At 39.0% G+C, this 20703-nt stretch overlaps 2 protein-coding genes across 4 annotated transcripts; both read right to left on the bottom strand.

Moving 5' to 3' along the window:
- Positions 1-9826: 9826 nt before the first annotated feature.
- LOC106743417 (coiled-coil domain-containing protein 13-like) lies at positions 9827-16097 on the bottom strand. Its single transcript, XM_014617234.1, has 11 exons — positions 16023-16097; positions 15744-15809; positions 14932-15235; positions 14470-14642; positions 14170-14335; positions 13237-13481; positions 12768-12946; positions 12396-12630; positions 11943-12124; positions 11554-11688; positions 9827-11033 (listed from the first exon to the last, which is right to left on the bottom strand). The coding sequence occupies exons 1-11, from the start codon at positions 16095-16097 to the stop codon at positions 10985-10987; spliced, it is 1809 nt and encodes a 602-aa protein (XP_014472720.1). The 3' UTR covers positions 9827-10984.
- Positions 15664-19049, bottom strand: LOC106744330 (nucleolin-like). 3 transcript variants are annotated; one of them, XR_001374439.1, is made up of 5 exons: positions 18678-19049; positions 17344-18442; positions 17132-17261; positions 16023-17040; positions 15664-15809 (listed from the first exon to the last, which is right to left on the bottom strand). XR_001374439.1 is itself a non-coding variant. In XM_014619008.1 (4 exons), exons 2-4 carry the CDS (start codon positions 18363-18365, stop codon positions 16840-16842), a joined length of 1353 nt encoding a protein of 450 aa, XP_014474494.1. In that variant the 5' UTR covers positions 18366-18442; positions 18678-19049; the 3' UTR covers positions 15664-16839. The 3 variants fall into 3 exon arrangements, 2 of the variants coding, with proteins under 2 accessions (XP_014474494.1, XP_014474501.1); XM_014619008.1 differs by having other exon boundaries at positions 15664-17040; XM_014619015.1 differs by lacking the exon at positions 18678-19049 and adding an exon at positions 18543-18631 and having other exon boundaries at positions 15664-17040.
- Between the last annotated feature and the right edge of the window lie 1654 nt (positions 19050-20703).

The following is a 20703-nucleotide window of genomic DNA, read 5'->3' as shown; positions in this document are numbered from 1 at the left end:
TAAACGTGAGTCTATAGGTAACAAAAGCTGCCTGTTAAGCTGTTCTTTAAGGGACTTTAAATAATCTTATAATATTTTTAATATATACATCACAGTATTTCGGAACATGCGATTTTAAGAATTCTCATAATTAGTCGTAAAATTCTGACATCAAAATTTTGTAAATTTCCTCAATATACAAATTTATTTTACTTGTTCTTTTTTACATACCATACATACTATGATTTATTCTCTTGAATACAAAACATAAAGAATTTCGCGATATTAAATTTGTAACGAAGTCTACATCAAATTTCCATAATCACAAATCGGTCTTCTGTACAATATTGATTAATGTTTATATTTTCTATTATATTATTAAAAAGAGTAAAAATACAATCATATATAATTTTAATTTCGCTTGTCTAATGTTTCGGTAGAAAATTGACACACGGCTACGTTGAGAATTCAATGCGAAACTTTTAACACCGATTTCGACAAAAGTACAAAATGATTTTGACAAAAGTACAAATTTTTTTATTCGGTAATAAACGCACGAAGAATTTTATTGTTATGAGTCTACGAGACGAGAAACACCGTGACGAATCGTCACCTCGCAGTCCTGTCGCCGATGGTCACGCTGGCTGTAATCTGCGATAAGGTCGTCGTCCCTTTGGGCTCACCGTTTCCCTTTCACGATTATACCTGCAGGAAGTGTTATGGCTATCGATCGAACACGGCACTTCGATACACTATTCGTACAACTAATAAAACGCACCGAGCTCTCTGCGTCGTGTCGCGCTATTGAATCGCAACGGAGACGCAATAAGCTGCGCGCACGTAGAATTAACCCTTTTTGTGGCGCGTCACGTAATTTTCGCGGCGCGACCATGAAGTGGCGAGAAGGATCAGCTTTAATAGACTCGCAGACCGCGCACTTTTTATCCTATAATCGTAAAGCGGCTCGACTTCTGTAGATCTGCATGCGTCAAGGATAACGGCTGTAATACTTACGCAAAGCTACACACGGTGCGATGACTCACGAAAGGGTACAAACGTTGCTATTCAATTTATTAATGCACTATCACTCTCTAATGAGTAACTCTCGTACTATATCTAGTAGAATCTATCAGAATAATTTTATTATTTATTATTATAAAAATATGTTACGCGGTGTAACACAGAGCTAACTCTATAAGCGCGTAATCTTATCATATCGTTAACGCTTATCATGCATATAATATTATAAATATGTATCATACTATATGTAGTATATACTATGGATCGTATTACAATATAATACAATGTATATAAATAAAATTATATATAGTTACAAGATAATACAAAGAAAATGAAGTTATAACAATCCGTAAAATATACGAAGTATGATGAAATTTAATGAATCGACGAAAGTACATAGATGTTGAAATCCAAATAAAGGAAACGTGCAAATATATCGAAACATGTCCTCTTCTTTGTAAAATAGAGATCCTCGCGAGAATGTGAAGGATTAATCGTTGAAACGTTGTATCGAGCGGCGTCCACAAAGAGAGCAACTCCATGACAGTGTCTATCATTACCATACTGTCGATGGATAGCTCTCTTCATAGCAAGCGCCTCACCTTCGTCCTGCACACTTCCAACAATGTTCGACGATCCAGTAACAGCGTGAAAGAGATCATACTATCTACAACAAATATCAACAGACAAAATCTGATTTAAATAATTAAATCGTCACATATATTTTCTAAATTTAATTCCCCGATACTCGACATTAGTCTGCACAGTGTACTATAATTTTTACCGTTATTTTCGCGTAAAAATACCGTAGAATATAAGCGACTCTGAAACCAGTCAGGAAATAGTTTACGACATTTTTTAATGAAGCAAAATCGACCTTTCCTTAACAGCAACGATCGGTTGAAAAATTGCAAGTTCATTAACGCAAAATTCGCGGCTTATTTCAAAAACATTCGGCTAAAATGCTCAAATCATCGTTCGCGTATAAATGAAAAGTTATCAACTTCTTAATATCAAGATAAGCGTTACTTTACTTTTCGTATCTGATAATCGTAATTAAAGTGCATACCATTGCTTTTTGGGGCTCTTTGTGAGTATTGCTTATCGCATTGATAAAGTGTGTCTCTGCGAAATAGAGTAAAATGATTAATTAATAATTTGTAATGTATCTATTCAGCATACGCGATACACGATTGCTCGAATGTATCGCGGAAAATCTCTCTCTACAACATCATCGCGCGAACGCACGAAAGAACTGTCTCGGGAGGAAGAAATCTATTTACCAACTCCAATAAATTTTGCGCGATAACCGTTATCGCGCTGAAGTCATTATACGCAATTTACGCCACGTTATGTGCCGCGGTGGTGTTGTAACATGGGAGCCACTGGAGAACCTCATCAACGGAATATTAACTGGCTGCTATGCTCGCGCGGATATTTACCCGCGATTTACACTTATGAATTATTAATTTCCTACGCCGAAAAGTGAATTTGATTGAATCTACCTGATAACGGACTAACCGAACGCACTTTGGTTGAAGGAGATAAATTTTCGAACTCTCATGAGACAAATTTGGTTCTTATAAACTGAAATTCTGTTTCCTTCAACCAAAACCGAGTTTGACATTGTCAAGTTGATCCAACTAAATTCATTTTTCAGTGTAAAAGAAAGTGAAGAGAACGTGAAAATAACGATTGAAAGTTCGTTGTCTACGAAATGGTGCAACACGTGTTTCCTCATTCGACAATATAATTTCGAATGTACATCTTTTCAGCGGTAACAAAGTTCTGGACACTCACTTTCGAAAAGTAAAATGTTTCCAGACAGTCTCACTTTCTCAACTTTTAGTCTTCGAATTTCGATTTTCAGTTTTCTTCTTCTTTCAACTGTAATTGCTGCTGCTACTGTGTCTCATATCGACTATCTGATAACTCTCTTACTTCTCTCGGACATTTGATTTTTGACTTTTCTTTTCTTCATTCTTGTTAATATTCCAAAATATATTCGCACGATTGCAATACGAATGACTGTCACTCGCGAAACTACCGTTTGCGATGCACCGACTAATGTCGGTGATTTGTTACCAGCGTAGTTGATCCACGATCTCGACTCACGGAAGGAGGCAGCCCCCGCGGCGCAAAAGTTGCGGCTGCTCGAACTTAGCGGCACGTCTCGTTATCGAGAAGGTGTGAGCAGCCTCTTCCTCTTTAGCGCCGCCACCTGATTGCACCGCAAACATAACCGCTCCGCTACCAGCTCGTGCCACGACTCGTTAACACTTCCCTTTGGCTTCCCAACGACGCCGCGAAGTACGAGAAACCATGCGTGCGCGATTTGGCACGAGAGAAATACTCTAAAATTAATCGCAAAGTTAAATTTTTTTTCTCATCACGTGTCCATCGAGTCAATAAAAATTCTCATGTGAAATCTATACACGGTAAAATTAAACATATCGAGAAAAAGTACATAAATATTTGTCTGAAATGTAAAATATAACGGAAATTCTATGAGATAAACCTCTCTCACAAATAAATGTTTAAATACTTGTTTCTCAGTACAGCGCTAAGATGATTCAATATTTTTTCAGCGGCGCGAATTTATTGAAAAAAATCGAAAGGTTCATATCTTGAAAGAGAATATCTATGTCATCGGAGAAATTTCAGAATATAGATCCTCCGATTATTCCGAACTCTCATATCTTCGCGATTACTTCATGATCTACGTAACGCGCTCGTTAAAAATTCAAGTGGGATATCAGAAGAATAATACGATGAGATCTTACGGAAGATATACCAATATTATTCTTGTACTTTTAGCTCCTTCTGGCCGATGAAATTGCAAGGTCCTCGTAAGATCGCTCGCGAAGGAACGCGCGTCGCGACTATTAGCCGAACTGATGCCAACCTCGCGTCACCCGTAATTAACGTGTTTCGACTAATCCACGTACAAACCTCCGCGACATAAACGAACGTCGCGACGTTCCCGATGGAGCGAGATCAGTCTGCGTTTTATTTACTCAGATGACATTTTCACTGGTTACAAGCAACTGCTTAAACAGCCTGCTGAATCGGTGATTACAGCACCGAGGGCCGTTGAAATATGATTTGCGCTTTAGGAATTGCTGCTCGCATTCTTTACGCGAGTCCGCTCGTTTATATCGGACCGGAGGAATGATAAAATACAACAGTCGTGGCTGTATAATATCGAGGTAATAACTGCTGTAATTAAAGCAAACGTCTATATGTATGATGATAAAAAGTTGTTTATACTGAAATACTCTCCGGTACCGAAACAGAATATTTCTACAAACGGTGGAGGAATGTTTTTAAGAAACTCGAATATCTTGAAAGATTCGATGAATTTACCCACGAATGAAAGGTCACTTTGAATATTACTATTTTTTTTAACATCAAATCTATTATCTCCCATGTGGAGCGTGCAATTCTTGAATATCTTCTCTGCTCGGCTCGTGTTAAGCGCAGAGCAAAATATTCTTCTTCCTAACGAGTTATGTTTAACGTGTCGCGTGTCGCGCGCACGAGAAACAAAACTTTCCATTTAGGCTATCGATAGCCAAGTTAATGGACCGTCAACGCCTAGCCCGCGTTTTCGTTTGATAAACGGCGCGATGAAACGCGCATATGAGGTATCGTCTTTGAGAGTCGCGATTGCACCTTATCAGCGGGCGATACGATAAGGCGATAACGAAGCGACTCGCTCTGTGGTATTACCGAAAATCCTCTGGCAACCTCAGCAATAATTCCCGAGTAGTAAATTTTAATAAAATGCGCGCGCGCGCGAGCAGACACTCATAACGTCGCGCATCGGGACGCGCGCTCTACTCACGGGTTGCCAGCAGCTTGCATTAATTACAACCGCGTTAATTTACAAGTGGCTGCACGTCTCTTCCTCTGTCAGTCTATACGCTCGTATTACGTAATCGATTTTAGTCCGTCCGCGCACGGCGCATTTTTTCTTCTCTCTCTCTCTCTCTCTCTGTCTCTCTCTCGTTCTTCCCATTTTGTCGCTCGCGGTGGTAGACAAGCGTACCGCCATTATGGTGCGCGAAATTGTCGCAACGTTTGCTCGGAAAAGGAAAAAAAATTGGTGAAGCCATGGCCGTGGTCTGTGATTCCTGGGCGTTAATTATTACGTATTAAGCATAACGGATCCAACACCTGTGTTGATTAAGGAGCGAGAGCGATTGGTCCGCGTTATACCGTCTCATATATCGCTCTCGATATCGTCGAAACGTTTCTGTGATGGAATCAGAGCGATCACCGCTGAAATCTTTCGCTGTGACATGTAACAATATCATTCGAGTTTATAACCGATCCATTTACGCGAACGGTAGGAGGTAAAAAATTTTATCTTCGCGAATTATTTCGAGGAGGTTCGCAAGGACTGCCGTAAAATCGTTCGGCTATGAGATAAAATGAAATAAAGCGAACGTAAAAAAACACGCGCGACTCGACGCGGCATGAATTGCGTTGCGCTTATTCTACTTGCGAAATTCGCGTTACAATACGTGATTCGTAAGACTCCGAAATAAAGAGTGATTAATCTATTAATTAAGATATTATGTTTTAAGTGTTGATGGAACTGGAAATAATATACGCAGAGTCTTAACAGCTTGATCGTACATATGTGTCATGTGTTTCGTCGTAGAGAAAAATATATGATCGAGTGACCCAAATATTGTTGAAATATTCTTTATTATTAATAATGAAATGAATTGACCAATGAAATATGATTTTAGTAGTGGTTAATTGAATTCTCTTGATATTCTTCTTTTTTTAATTTTTAATTTTTCTTTTTTTTTCTCTGTTATTTTTTCTTTGTTTTCTCTATCGTATATTATAAGAATTATATTCCGTTAATAAAAAATATAAATGTAAAAATGAATATTACCAAATATTAATATGCCAAAAATTGCTAAAACGCTTCTTAAGAATCGTTACGAAAATATCATGTTTTTTGCATTTTGTTTCGCTTTAAAACGAAACCTCTCTCTTTTTTCTCTGTAAAAATAGAAATAATGCGAATGTGTCGTGTAAGTCTTGCTGGTTCTTTCGTGAAAAGCCCATTTCTTCCAGTTCACTGATGAATTATTGGTTTTATTTCAATTCATTATTTCCTTATCTCGCTCAGGAAGATATATGTCTATTGCAGAGTATCGAGAACGTTAGTACCGAAAGTCGATTTCGTTATCACGTCCTTGCGATGTTCCTCGTATCTTTATAAGTGAAAAACAATTCGTTTTCAAGGATTATTCATGCTTCACGCAATATATTTTGTGCTTCCTTTCCGTTGTTACAAATAAATTCGAATTGTAAATGTATTTAAATGTTACGGTAATGCGGTATATTTATGCGATATATATCGTATTATTATATTAAAAATAAGCAGCAATGTTGTGCTTCGTAAATTATATACATAGAAAGTTATTAATGTAATTTTCAACGTTTACTTCACACAAAAACTCACGATCATAAAGGAAAATATGGACGAACGTATTTGCGATTTTGCATAAATTTGAATTGCCACGCACGCAGCTTCATTATTTTAGGACGAGTCGTTTAATTAAAATATTTTCACTAAAAGCATCAGTCAATGGCAAGGATTGAAATTACTTTCCATATTCGAGCTGATGGAGTTATTAAACGATATCGTGTGTAATAAACTGAATGAAAATATTCTTTAGCATGATAAATACGTACATGCATATTACTTTCCTTCATCTATTATTTTCCTTCAGCTATCATAACTTATTAAAAAAAGAAAAGATAAATCACCGAGCTTTTTACACCGCGGTTAAATTATAACCAATTTATGACGTATTATTAATTATCTTTTTATGTAAAGCGTGTATATCTCATGCGGAGTTTTTGGAAGGAAAATTTGCTCTGTTAAATTTGAAAATGTTTCGACTTGGAGAAATTCATATTTGCGTTATTCTTTTCGATCGATCATAGCCTCGATTCATTAATAGTACGAATTACGCGATATATGTATATTCGCTCGTTAAATTTTATATATTACGTCGTTTATCTCATCATTACGTCGACGAACATTAACGAGTCATTAAGCCGGAACGATTCGCTGTAGAAGATCAATGATCAACGCACTTTAAATAAATATCAGCCCCCACAAGCAACGTTCTGCTATGCTGTTATACTTTTATATTAATACGTCCGAGCTATTCTGTAGTAATATGTTGTTAATTTTGACACAATATTGTATATATAACGTAAAGCAAATATCTCAAAGGACCAAAAATAATACAGTAGTTGCAAAATGGGATCGATATATTTTTTAAAATAGACACGAAAAAATGAACGATTCTTATATTAATGTATTAATTCCCACACTTTTTTTGTTTATCGATATAAACAATATCCAACACGATTCATGTTGCGTAGAAACAGAATGCTATAATATATGTTGGTGCGACGCGCATAACAAAAATACGTCAGGACTCATTACAGGACATTATAAAATATTATATTATTATATTATATCAGGACGATATTATAAAATATTATTTTTGTTCTGTGACACACGTATTACACATAATTATTGTTGTGTGATTCATGATTTCATCTGGATGATATATACATCACGTTTATTAGTTTCGAATGAATAATAGTTTAGTAATTAACATATGTTAATAATAATAGTACAGATAAAGAGAAGAAAGAATGATAAGTAAATTTATCGTCGAGTGAACTCCAACGAAATCAAATATAAATTGTAATTGTCGAGCGAGATTTAATTATGTTTTCGGTTACAGATATTATCGGTAATTATGTTAATTATCTTCTGTCAGGTTTGAGTCAATTTGTCTCTATTATTGCTATTATTGGTAAACGGTATCCTCAATTGCGCCTAAAGCACCGCAAAAAGGATAAACATAATTCAAGGGAAAATGCAAAAAGGATTTTAAAAAGTGCGAAATCAAAGAATCAGAAAAATAACAATCTGTGTCCGACATTTGGATATAACATGAAATTGTCTCGACAGATCTCTCGAAAGCCCGTCCGTGAATTCTTAAGACGACAAATCGAATGTCCGAATCGAATAATGTAGATCAATTGGATGGTTTGATGGTGTGGCAAGTCAAGTCACGCGTAAATGTTCTCCGGTTTTCGGAACGCTATGATAGGAAGACGATAATTAGCTTGACGCGCGTTTCCTCGTATTCGCGGTATCGAGTCGCGAAATTAAACGGTTCTCGGTTTATTCTCCGCGAAAAAAATACCTTTGGCATCATTAGGGTTGACGTGTGTGTAGATCCCGGAATTATCATCTCCATAGCCGATGAGTAGCGACGGCCGCCTCGCGACTGTGCGTTACGTAATGAAAGCGGAGCGTACATTTCGTATTGCCCCAAGCGCGCAATTGTTCCGTTGAATTTGCATGTGAAAAGACGAACGAGTGCGAGCGAATGTGTGGGAAAATCCATTTTCAAAAAAAGAAAGACAAAGAGAGAGAGAGAGAGAGAAAAGGGGAGATAAGGAGAAAGATCACCGATCGTGTAAGGGACTCGAGGGAAAACCGAAGATACGGCCCCGTTTTATCGTGCCGACCAACTTTTAACCACACAAAGCTAAATTCCCAAATTCCGAACAGCACACGATAAATCTAAAGAACACCCAAAGAACGACCCCGCGGGGTCCACAACCAAAAGGATCGGGAATTTTCGAGAATTTCGCGTCGTCCAGTCACATTCGACGTCCAATTTTCGAATAGTGGCTCACTCGCTCCGACGAAGCCGCCAGTTTCCAGGTGTGATCCCGATGAGCGATGGACGTCATCGCCGCGACCCATCTGCTGGCTTACCTGCGGAAATCCGATCGAGCCGCGGAGAAATTCGCGCCGCGGGGCAGATCCCCGCTTCCGGCCGGTCGGGCAGACCAACGACGATCCCGACGATAGCAGGACGCTGATCGCGACCGGCGATACGGTAAAATTCACGGCGAACTACTTGACGGAATGAACGGACGAGGAGGTTCAAGAACGAGTGACGTGGACGTCCCACGGCGTCGACTCATATACTCTACCCGCGCCGATCTGACGTCACGGGCGCGTTTCTTATCAGCCAGGAGACCCAACACCTGTAAAGCCCACACCTGTCGGCGAGCTTAAGCGCCGTCGGAAACACGCCCAGCTCGCTTAACGACGACGACGACGACAACCGAGTCGACAACAACGACGATGACGACGGAAGTTTTCGGGGTACCCGCGAGATCGTCCACGCTGCATCCGGTATCCGGTTAGTCGCGGCATTCGGTGGTCGCGTTAGCGACTCTTCGGATGTCACCTTCGTTGCTTGAGTCTCCAAGTGTCGTAGTTCTAATTGCAGACACCTAATTTATTAATTTCATAATTCCTGACTACGGTCTTTCTGTCTCTCTCTCTCTCTCTCTCTTTCTCTCTCTTTCTCTCCGATGTTCAGTTCGAACGAGGAAAAAATGCATGTGTGCGTTTGACAAATATGCACCTGTAGAACTTGGCTAGTCGCTCTAGAAGAGCGCTTTCGATAAGGACAGTGACAAATCGTGTTATGCGACACAGTAACTTCCGGTAATTCGAGTAAAATTATATTACTTGTTCGTCGGAATTTTTAATTCCACCTCGGACGAGAATCTTTTTAGGACTCGATCTGCAAATGTAACATAATAAATATGATAACATTGGTGAAGTTCTGCTCACTTTCGTCAGCTCGTATTGTGAACGGGTCTCATTATCAGTTAAATAAACCTCATTCTTTCTCTCATATACAATGAGAAGTTACATAATCGTTTTGTCTTATACACGTTCGCACTTTATTATATCTGTTATTTCTACACGGAAATTTTATTGGAATACTTTTTACAAGAAGAAAGAAAAAGGACTATAAAGGACAATGAAGTCTACGGTTGTCACCAGTCGGAGGTTCTTTGAGCAGTAGCATACTTGGCGGATGTGTATCCGCGATAATATGGAACATCTTGTAAAACAGCTCCGGTACAAAGGGATTGTTGCTTTGTTAACGCCAACTAGGACATCGATAACTTCACCGTGGTTCCCTATTTGCGTATAATTTGGTTTTCAAGACACATATACACGCACACTCGCGCATAATACGCTGCCGTGTAAATCGAGGATACACGGATCGAATGTTTCATCAATTTGGGGAAGCAAAAGCCGAGATAAAAGCGTACAAATCAAAAGTATACATTGATTTTCGTTCTGTTACAATCGACCACTTGAACTTGGACAACTTGGTTTACTTCTTTACTCGCGCACACAAAAGAGCGAGAGCATAGCAACATGCGAAATTACGCTCTGCGAAAATAATACAATTACGCGACTTTATATATGAAAAAAAAGGGATTCATACGAGACGTCTTTTCAACACACTATTTCGTGATTCGCGAATCCAATCGCCAGGATCTCTCGAACGTTCGGTAGATTCGAGCGCGACACGCTCGAGGATTCGTCTCGCTGTACTCGGCTGTAACATCGAAGGGAACGAAGAAGAGAACGGGATGAATTTACGGCCGCCGCGATGCCGCCGGTGCGATATCAATGGCGAGAGCAAACGACAGAGTTGGCCGAGCAAACATCGGCGGTGTTAAGAGAACGACGACGACGACAACGACGACGACGACGCGAGGTGGAAGCGAAACGACGAGTTTTGCTCCGGCGGTGTCACGCGGGTTTACGTGGAGGCGTTGCACCTTATCTCTCGTGTCCTAGTTACATCATCACGCCGCTTTGTTGCTGCTACATCCACTCCGATCGCGGCTGGCCCCGTTCGCCCGTTCGTGAAAACGATTTTATTTCGTCGTCGAAAACGGCGCGCTCGCCGATCGTCGTTTAAATCGGCCCGCTGCTTCACGAACGCGGGCACGCGTCGAATTAAACGTTGCTTTTACGCTTCCCGAAGACTGGCGCGCGGGTTTCCTCTTCCTTTATCCCTCCCTCCTTCTTGTCACGTTAAATAGTTATCGTGGAACGACTCCCACCGGCCGCCAGCGGCTTGTTCCTAGGCAGAGATAATTAATTCCGACGATGAGGGAGGAGATAATGAGAGAGACGATCGTTAATTAGGTTTCTCGATATCATATCGTTAAAGATCGGAACGCGTTACGCTTCTCCGATAAAGAGGCTTGATCTTGAAGCGACTAATGAAGAAGTCTGGAATTAACGGCGGAGGATTCCTAGAAAATCAGCGAAGCCCGCAATTGCGACACGTATTGTGGCGGAAAATTTTAACAGGAGTATATATATTTTTACACATTGCGTGTGCACACACATCTCTCCTCGAAGTAACATCGCAGCCACCGTTGTACTGCGAATACGTAAAAATAGATGGCTCGGTCGTTCGCGCCTCTTACACGAAGAGTCTATTTCCAGAAGGCCGTATTGGAAAGCGGCATCACGCGAGATTAGCCAATTGTACTTTGTAATTGTAAAGGCATACATGCGCATCTCAACACCTGCAGGGTTACTGAACAGAATTTAGATTTCGCTCGCGTATACGGGAGATTCAGCTTTCGACCCACCTGCACGCATCTTTGAAAGTCTTTCTAGCCTGATCGAGCATTCGCTTGTACACGGCGAGATCGTTGGCTTTGTCCTGCCGCACCGTATCTAATCTGGCCTTAAGCGTGAGACACTCCTCTTCCAGCAATTCGATTCTACGTGAAACGTAAAGATAAAACGGATGAAACGGGTGAAAAGTGGGCGACGCTTTCCCGTGAACACGGTGGTGTTCCGTGTTCGAAGGAAACATGGAGGAAAAGTGAAAAAACTCCTCGGCGACATTATCAGCGCGATATTTCGGATCACGAGAAGCCACGGTAATCAAACGGGTCTCTCCGCCGAAGGGAACAGTGTCGATGTGACACAGTAAGATTTGGAACATCTTTCGTCACACTTGACGTAAATTTACCTGAAGCGAACTTTCTCGGAGCCGGTGGCCTCTTCGTCCACTCGTAGATTCGACGTGGACCTCGCGCGGAATTTCGCTCTGTATCCGGAGTCCACCTTGACAAGTCCGACCCTCTCCTTCTCCAATTCCCGCAATTTTGATTCCAATTTCGCACATTTCTTTCTTTCATTACGCAGAGATTCCTTGAAACGAATAACCAGAACGAAAAGTTCCGTACGAATCTTTGAGGTTTCTTTATATAATTTCAAACCACTTTCAACATCAGCTCAACATTAGTTAAGCGATAATTATTGTCGCTCAAATGTTCATCATCAAAGTTAACAAATTGGCTCATTGTTTTACTGTATTTCAAATTAATTTTATATATTTCCACAATTTTTGTGAATGTATTTTCATCGAATTAACTGTTAAAAAATGTCTTAGCGCAAACACAGTGCTAAAATTATCCTTTACCTCAAAGGAGATTATCTCGTTCCTCTCCTTGTCTAAACGTTGATTCAGCAAAGTTACCAATTCTAGGAGTCTCACCCGTTCGGCTTCGGCAGCTAAAGCTAAGGTCACATATTCGTTGGGTTCACTCAAACTTCGCGGACTAACGAATGGGCTGACCTGATGCCCTTCGGAAGACCGAAAGTCTGAACGAAGGGAGGGACGACACTTCAAAGATTCATCCAGCGTGATGTCGTTCCTAAAATTGTACAGTAAAAGATTAATAGTTCCCGAGTTGTCCCCTTGTTTTGGACGGTTGAACGTTGTCTCGCTCGTCCCGGTATATTAATATCCGAAATTATTGCAACATTACACGGAGGATTTGTTCGCACCAACCTCATCTTGTCAATTTCGATCTCGCGTTCCTCTAATCTCTTGCGTAATCGATCGACGAGCAGTTGCGTCGCTTGCAATTCATTCTTGATATTCGCATTCTCACGTTCGATCCTATGTTCCTTGTTCCGCACCTCCGCTTCGCACTCTTGACACCTCGCCTTAGCGATGTTCAGTCGCTCCTAGAAACGCGACATCATTCCGATGGATCGAGGTCGGAATGTTCACGACGCACCATGTGCCATTTATAGACACATTTGTCACAATATCGAATAGACATGTGTCTGCAATTGATTCTTTATTCGCTCGATCGCGCCAATACCTTTCGTTTCGTGAGTGGCATTACGATATCATTAAAGTGCATTTGCGAAGAAATGTTATAATATCGCTATAATTAATAGGTTTTGCCTTTCAATGATACACGTATAAGATTTTTTCGTGGGCTTAATGTTTTTTTTGGTCGATTACTAACATTCAGCGCCTCGATGACACAGCCGTCATGAGACCTTTTCTCATTCAGCATTACGATATTAGTCCTCGCGACATCCAACTCGTGCTCCAATACTTTTATTCTCGCTTTAGAAGCATCGAGCTTTCTCTTCGAGGTCTCCAACGCTACTTCCGCTTGTCTGAGTTCCCTCGCCGTATTTTCAATCTGCTGCCGTCTTTCTTTCTCAGCAATACGGAAATTAGCCAAGTTTTGTCGATCTACGGACGCTAAATGATCTTGTTAACGATAAGATAAATTAATTGTTTCCTGGAAAACGCATGTAAATGATTGCTGCGAATAACAACCAGTAAGCAAGAAATTATTAATACAACGTTATTACAATGATATTTTATAACATATAACATCTTTAAATATATATTTCTTAATATTGTATACGTAATATATTATCGTTAACAATATTTTATCCAAACATTAAAAATAATATTCTACATTTTAATATTTAAGAATATTTTCACAAGTACAATTTAAGAACATTTATGGAATTTGATACCAAAATGTTTATAAAATCCACATAAGATTTTCAAAATATCAGCACATCAATATTTCAAAATATTGATTTAATAGTTTCTGCTTACTGATTAGCCAAATATACATGAAAGTAAGTTTGATATAAAACAACGTAACAAGGTGTGAGATAATTCACATGATAAAAATAACGCAGTAATTGTGAAGAATCATTCTGATAAACATAGATGAAGCCTGCGTGGGGGTTGTTTCTAATTCCCATTAAGCGCCTTCCCAGTTGGCGTAATGGAAGACGCCCACCAGGAATCCTGGCAGCTATCGAGGAAATAAAATACTCGGGGTGTACCAAAACTATGCGGACGGGAAAAGCGAAACAAAATGAAAAAAGAAGAAGGAACAGAAATAAGGTCTTACAGCTCTTCGACCTACCGGAGGAAGATCCTTTCTGGCATTTGTCGTGTTCCGACAATTTGGTCTGCAATTCTGCCACTTTCTGCTGCAGATTTCGGATTTGCTCAGCTCGTCCGCGCCAACCGCCCGGTACGCTCGAGAACGCGGTGACACTGACGTTTTCGCCCACCTCGCTACACAATAACTGATACTTGTATTCTTAGTCCACATTGTCCATCAGACGGAGAAAAGGATTTAAAGAGTCGATCAGGCTTGTTCGTCGTGTTGAGTATATATTTTCAAACGATCGAGCTTATACAGCAGCAAGAACATGAATACCTTCTGAGCCTTCTTAATCTCTTGCCGAAGAGCGGCACACGTGTTTCTCGATTCGCAAAGTCTTATTTGAGTCCACTGCAGCTTATTTTTCAAGCACTTTATTCGCTCGTTGTCACTTTTGCTCGAACTGTTCCCCGAATCTTTCTCTTCTCCATTATCCTGACTTCTATTCTCTTCGATAACACAGTTGTACGTAACATTATAAGTCAGTTATTTGTAAAAAGTGAATAAAAAGCTCTCAATAAGTGAATATTTAAATGATTGACTGCTGAAAGAGGAAGAAAAGGACCGATATAGTTAATCTCTGTTATCAGACATCTCGTTTAGCATTCTCATATTTCTTCAGGATTGTTTTCTAAATAAATTTAATCGACAGCAACAAAAATTTACGTCTATAACAAAGAGAGATATGCAATTTGTCTCGTTATGTTTACAAAATGGGGAAAAAATACAGAAACTAACCACCGCTGGAATCCTTGCATCCTTCGCACTTGACAATCTGTCGTAATTCTGCTCTTTGACGCTTCAACTCGTCTTCTTTGACGGACAGAGTAGCCTGTAGATTCTCACATTTCACCTTCAATATCTCCATCTCGGCGGTTTGGTTTCTGTACTTTTTGCCAAGTTCGCTTAATTTATTCGCGGCCGACTCTTTTCCTATCTCTATTGTGTTTTGCGAATCGAGTTTCTCCTCCGACAATTGTCGTGACCTTTCCTCCGCTTGTTCGAATGCTCGTCGCAAACATTCATTCTCCGTTGTTAAGTCCTGTTACACAAGTATTATCTATGAACATGGCGATGAGCTAATCATTAAATTCAAATACTGACATAAACGAAATAAATACTGTTTGCCATACGTCACACTTCACATACTCATAAGTAAATTGTATGCTTGTATATATTATAAGAATAATTTATGCGTATTCGCATGTTTTTTAATCTTTAATTAACTTTATTGTGATACTATGTATGTATGGAAAAGTTTGGAAAGTTTTAAAATATACTATAGAGGAAGTAAACTCTAAGTATAATAGGAAATTAGGATAACACACAGTTGTGTCGATTACTTCAGAAATTACATCTAAGACATTAAAACAAGAATTCTTCATTCTTTATATAACGACATCATGATCCTCCCTATGCGATATATATGTTTATAAGGAATTTAATAAGAAAGACGGAAAGTTGTTGAACTCAAGGGGATATTTTTACTTTAAAGAATATTTTTATTTCTCGTTTTATACACGTACTGTCTATATTAAAATTGTACTTACATGAATACGACCTTGTAAGAATTCGTTTAGTTCTTCCGGGCATATGATACGTTCGGAGAACAGTTCCTGTGCAAAAGTCGCACATATAAGAGATTACGAGCAATTGGATCATTTACGATGCAAACAATGGTTGAAGATTGTGATCGGCAAGTGTGATGAGATATTTATGACGCGTGTACACGTACATTCCAAAGGCTAATACATGTTTCGGGGGTCGATATTAATCCTTAATATAGTATACTAAGAATAACGTACACAAAGGCATATAAAAGTATGTACCTTTATAGATTTAGTCGATCGTGAATCCTCGTTAGAAGCATCGTTCGTCCCTAGTTCGCACGTATCGTCTCCCATGCTCGTCTTAAGTATTTAACAAGCAGATTTCGATTTAATCTCGCGAAGTGACAGCAATCTCGAACATATTATCGCACGCATCGCGTTCTCGTTTGTATATATATAAACCACAGATTATTTTGCATAAAGTTCTGTCTACCACATACACACACATACATATACACATACTGTGTAGAGCTGAGAGTTCTCTCTTTATACGGAATTATGCATTACTGATGTCGCGAAGAGAGAATAGTACGAAGCTAAAAATGACGACTCGTTCGTAGCGTAGGAGCGTATTTTCTCGCAATACGATAAATGTCACGAGTCCGCGCTGAATGAGAGTGCAAATGCGTCGCGTTCGTTTGTTTTATGAATACAATGCTGTGGAACATACACATACATACACTTTGAAGAGCCGTATCGGCGGCCAATTAAAATATTTACATGAGAGAAGAATCCCCATTAGGGAGAAATCAATCAGTAATATATAACTGATATGTAGCAATATAGTAATATATAGCAATATATTTATCATTGAGCACATCTAGAGAACAAAAAAAAACAGTCATAATCGATAAAGTATATTCACATGAGAGACAGTCCTATTTATGTCATCATGTGAGAACTTTGCGTTTGCTAAAGCACTTTCCCGATAATTCCCGGTAAATGGCATTCACAATATTAAAAATATTTAAAGTAAAATAAGAATTTTTCTCTGAAAAACAAATAATTTCGCACACAGTGCGCTTCTCCATTAACCCTATAATCCCGTGAACTTTTGTTTTCCCTTTTTCAATAATTTCTTCTTCTCTCTGACGTTGGCCAATTTCTCAGTTTTGCGAAGCGCTTCCAGCTTCTTATTTTTAGCAACAATGTCTACTTTTTTCAAGTTCTTTGGCGATGTAAATTGCACACTTATCCTCTTTTTCCTCAGCAATGTATGATTCAGCGAGAGTCCTTTCTGTTAAAATTGCATCGAAAGTCGAATTACAATGAAACAGTCCAAAAAAGATGGAAAAAAATAAAATAATAAAGAAAACAATGTCGCCTACCTCGTAATCTGCACTGTTCGACACTACCACGCGCGCAAAGCCCTTTGCCTTTGTGTGTTGGTTAATCTTGATGTTAGTTATTTTGCTAACTTTAGTCAGGAAGTGTTGCTTCAGTTGGTTCGTCGTTATACTGTCAATCAAATATTGTTACAACACATCAACATTACTACAAAAAAAAAATCGAGAAATAGAAGTATGACAAATATCCTTACTCATGTGGCAAGTTTCCCACAAGAAGGACGTATCGTTTCTTTTTTCTGTTCTTCTTTATCGGAGCACCCGAGGATTCATCGACATGTGTTACCTCTTTTTTCTTCTTAGCTTCTACAATAGCTGTTTCATCGTCGTCTCTTTGGTCACTATCATCTTCGACACTTTCAACATCGACTTCTGTTTGTCCGAAGTCCGTAGCTTCATCTTCCTTCTCCATGTCTTCGTCGTTTTCATCTGTGTCGCTTTGATCTTCGTCGTTCTCATCATTGTCATTTTGATTATTCTGTTCTATCTCAATATTAGCTTTTCTATTTCTGCGACGTTCCCCCTTCCTTGTTTTTTTCTTGTCCATGGGTTTAGCTTTCTGCTTGTTCTTTAAAGACTTCTTCACTTGATGCTGGTTGTCGTTATCCTCCTCTATGGTACTTAATTTCTTAGACTTATTCTCTGCCTCCGCCACTGCAATCTTTCGAAGTAGTACACCTATTCTCTTTTTCGCCGTCTTTGATAAATCTTTCCCACTCCTGAGTTTAGCCAGTGTCTCTTTCATTCTATCTAGATCAAGGGGAACTTTCATATGACCCGGTATTAGTTTGTATCGTCCTTTCTTAATCGTAGTTTTGTTCATCCCACGAATTAATTGCTTATTCTTCAAATGCTCCAACTTCTTCTCCTTCTTTTCATCAGTAATTTTCTTCTGGGACTCAACAACCGTTGATTCAGCTTTCTCGGCTATATTTGCCTTTATTTTTGCTTTCGACAACATTTCAACGTTGTTATCATTTTGTCCCTTTACTTTCTTCGATTTCTTTCTTTGCCTTCTCTTATTTACCCTCTCAGAGACTTGTACATTAGTTTGTAACACAGGGTCTCCATTCTGTACAGTATTATCAATTTTACCCTTTTTATGTTTCTTTTTGGATTCAACTACGTTTTTTGACTTCTGGTTTGGCTTTGAAGGAGGGGAAATCTCTCGAAGAAGTCGTTTTTTCCCTTTCTTGGGCATCGATATAGTCTTCATTTTAAAACAGATGTTTTAAAACTGAAGGAATGAGCGAATGCAGATAGCTAATACATGAACCAGCATGCACTTAAATCCTGAAAATACAAATAACGTTTCACAAACTCATAATTTCCAATTGTAATGCAAAACATATCACGATGAAAACTCTTCATAAAAAAAACTATGATCACACACGGAGTAAATTGCGTCTTTCACGAATTTCCATCTCAGGTTAGGTTAACCATCCATAACTCCAATAAGAGTTAAGTGAAACATAACTTGGCCATGCAAGATATCTTTGTACATCTCAGCGTGAGACGTTTAACTTACCTCTCGACGATAAATCGGAGCAGGTTTCAGTGAAAATTACAAAATTATTATGCTGAATCGGCTGGCAAGGCCACGTACGGATCACGCGCTAAACTTACACGGACGTGCGCGCCAATAACTCTGAATGCGATTGAGGTTAGGAACAAGATTAGAGGCAACCAGAGGAGTCACGGAAGAAGATTGAGAACTCGCGAAGAATATTGGCGGGACCGGAACAGGAGTCACTAGACGCTTCAATTATCAAAATCGGTCAATTGTATTTTTTGCGTTTCACTAAAAGTATTTCATATTTCCTAGATGTTATATCGTCACGTTAGCATTATTATATTGCTACTTTGAAATTATGTTCTAATAATAAGTCTGTTCGTTTTCGCTGCACCGCTGAACTAGTGCAATAAAGTTGAAGTAAGAAAACATATACTTGTCTCGCTTCGACTTATTGCATTAGTTCAGTGATGCAGTGAAAAGGAACAGACCTCTAAATATCGTTAATCCACTTGCACGTGGGTCTAATAGAGCCTTTCACTCTTCTGATAAACAAGTGAATAGCTACTCTGAAGTATGACGGAAGTATTGATTTAAATTTAAAATGATCGATTTTCAAGATCTCCCATGGAAAGTTTTTGCTTACCTATTTACCATTTTTTTCATAGAACGTGGTAACAGGAGAATAAAACAGATGAAACGATATTTAGGGACAAAGGGGTTCCTTCATGAATAAAAACCTCTACGTGTAATGTTATTAATATAACATTAATAATCCGGACATAGGCGTTCCAGAATTATTCCGAATGTGTTCAGAATATCCTAAGGAGTCTCACAGAAGATCCTGAATACATTTAGATTGATTTCAGAATGTCTTACTGCTATATATATGATATCAAAGATATTAATATTATAATAATTCCAACTATATTAATAATTATATATTTATATTAATAATTAATTAATAATAGTTTTATTGATGCGTTTTTTTTTTTATAGAAAGGGCACATTCAAAGAGATCTAACTGACTTAATTGTAAAGTATTCTACTAATATTTTAATCTATTAATATTAATAACAGCAATATATATCTCATTGATACAATACGATACTATAGAATAACGTATGCTTATCGGATATCTCTCATATCGCTCAAAGCGATAGATCTTCGAAGAAACGAAATATAGATTTCCATCTACGTTCAACAAATCGACCAAGAGCTCAGAGTTTCTCTTTTTTATTACATTCGTCGACAATTACAAGCGAAATGGGGCAGGTGAGTGAGTGAGTGAGTGAGTGAGTGAGAGAGAGAGAGAGAGGGGGGGGGGGGGGGAAAGAGATTGCGATCCACCCGTGCATAATACTCCGCCGTTTCGTTTTATTCGGCCGATGGTGGATCGTAACGCGTAACGCGCAATCCGAGTACAATGTACACATAAATAATTACATAGATACAATTAGGCGCAGTTCGGTTTTTTATGTACACGATGGGAGCAGCGCGCCGAGAACGCGTTCATTGCTCCACGCGTCGCCCCCGCGAGTTCAAGTTGCGTTAACTCGGTTGCATCTGATCTCGATCTCGTCCCTTCGAGCCGACGTTCCCGAGTTTGCGTATTTTTACCGTTTTCTGTGCAATCCGTCAATTGCAATCGGTCCCGATTGTGTGAAAGAAAAAAGAAAAGAAAACGAAACGGAGAACGTCAATCACGTTGATACTTTTTTTTCTTCGCTTTTATTTTTCGATCTGTTTTCTCGGTTTTATGGAAAATACGGTTTTGCGAGAGGAGTGAATACAGATTTCATTTGGAAGGACAAATTGCTCTCCTTCAAGCACAACAAACTGATATTTGGGAAAGTGATTTATACGCATAAACGCCGATCACAGACACGCCTGCGCGACGTAGCCGGCATATATAATATTATACGTGTTATAAGATGAGAGAAAGGGAGATAAGATCTGCGCTAGCAGACCGACATGAATGAGTGGTGACTTTGCATCGAATTTTTTTATAGAAAAAATGAAAGATTTCAAATTACGAAAA

This window comes from Dinoponera quadriceps, unplaced genomic scaffold (genome assembly GCF_001313825.1).
Source record: "Dinoponera quadriceps isolate SergipeBrazil2010 unplaced genomic scaffold, ASM131382v1 scaffold9, whole genome shotgun sequence".
NCBI classification, from domain to species: domain Eukaryota; kingdom Metazoa; phylum Arthropoda; class Insecta; order Hymenoptera; family Formicidae; genus Dinoponera; species Dinoponera quadriceps.
This window is presented reverse-complemented; position numbering and strand designations above follow the sequence as displayed.

Bases quoted from the DNA above. Each gene is read 5' to 3' on its own strand.
- LOC106743417 (XM_014617234.1), bottom strand. From the start codon at position 16,097: ATGGGAGACGATACGTGCGAACTAGGGACGAACGATGCTTCTAACGAG. The intron at 15,236-15,743 runs GTAAGTACAATT...CTTGTGTAACAG, and splicing joins TCTTACAAGGTCGTATTCAT to GACTTAACAACGGAGAATGA. The intron at 12,125-12,395 runs GTAAAGGATAAT...ATTCGTTTCAAG, and splicing joins ACGAGATAATCTCCTTTGAG to GAATCTCTGCGTAATGAAAG.
- LOC106744330 (XM_014619008.1), bottom strand. From the start codon at position 18,365: ATGAAGACTATATCGATGCCCAAGAAAGGGAAAAAACGACTTCTTCGA. The intron at 17,262-17,343 runs GTAAGGATATTT...TTTGATTGACAG, and splicing joins GTGGGAAACTTGCCACATGA to TATAACGACGAACCAACTGA. The intron at 17,041-17,131 runs GTAGGCGACATT...CAATTTTAACAG, and splicing joins CGAACAGTGCAGATTACGAG to AAAGGACTCTCGCTGAATCA.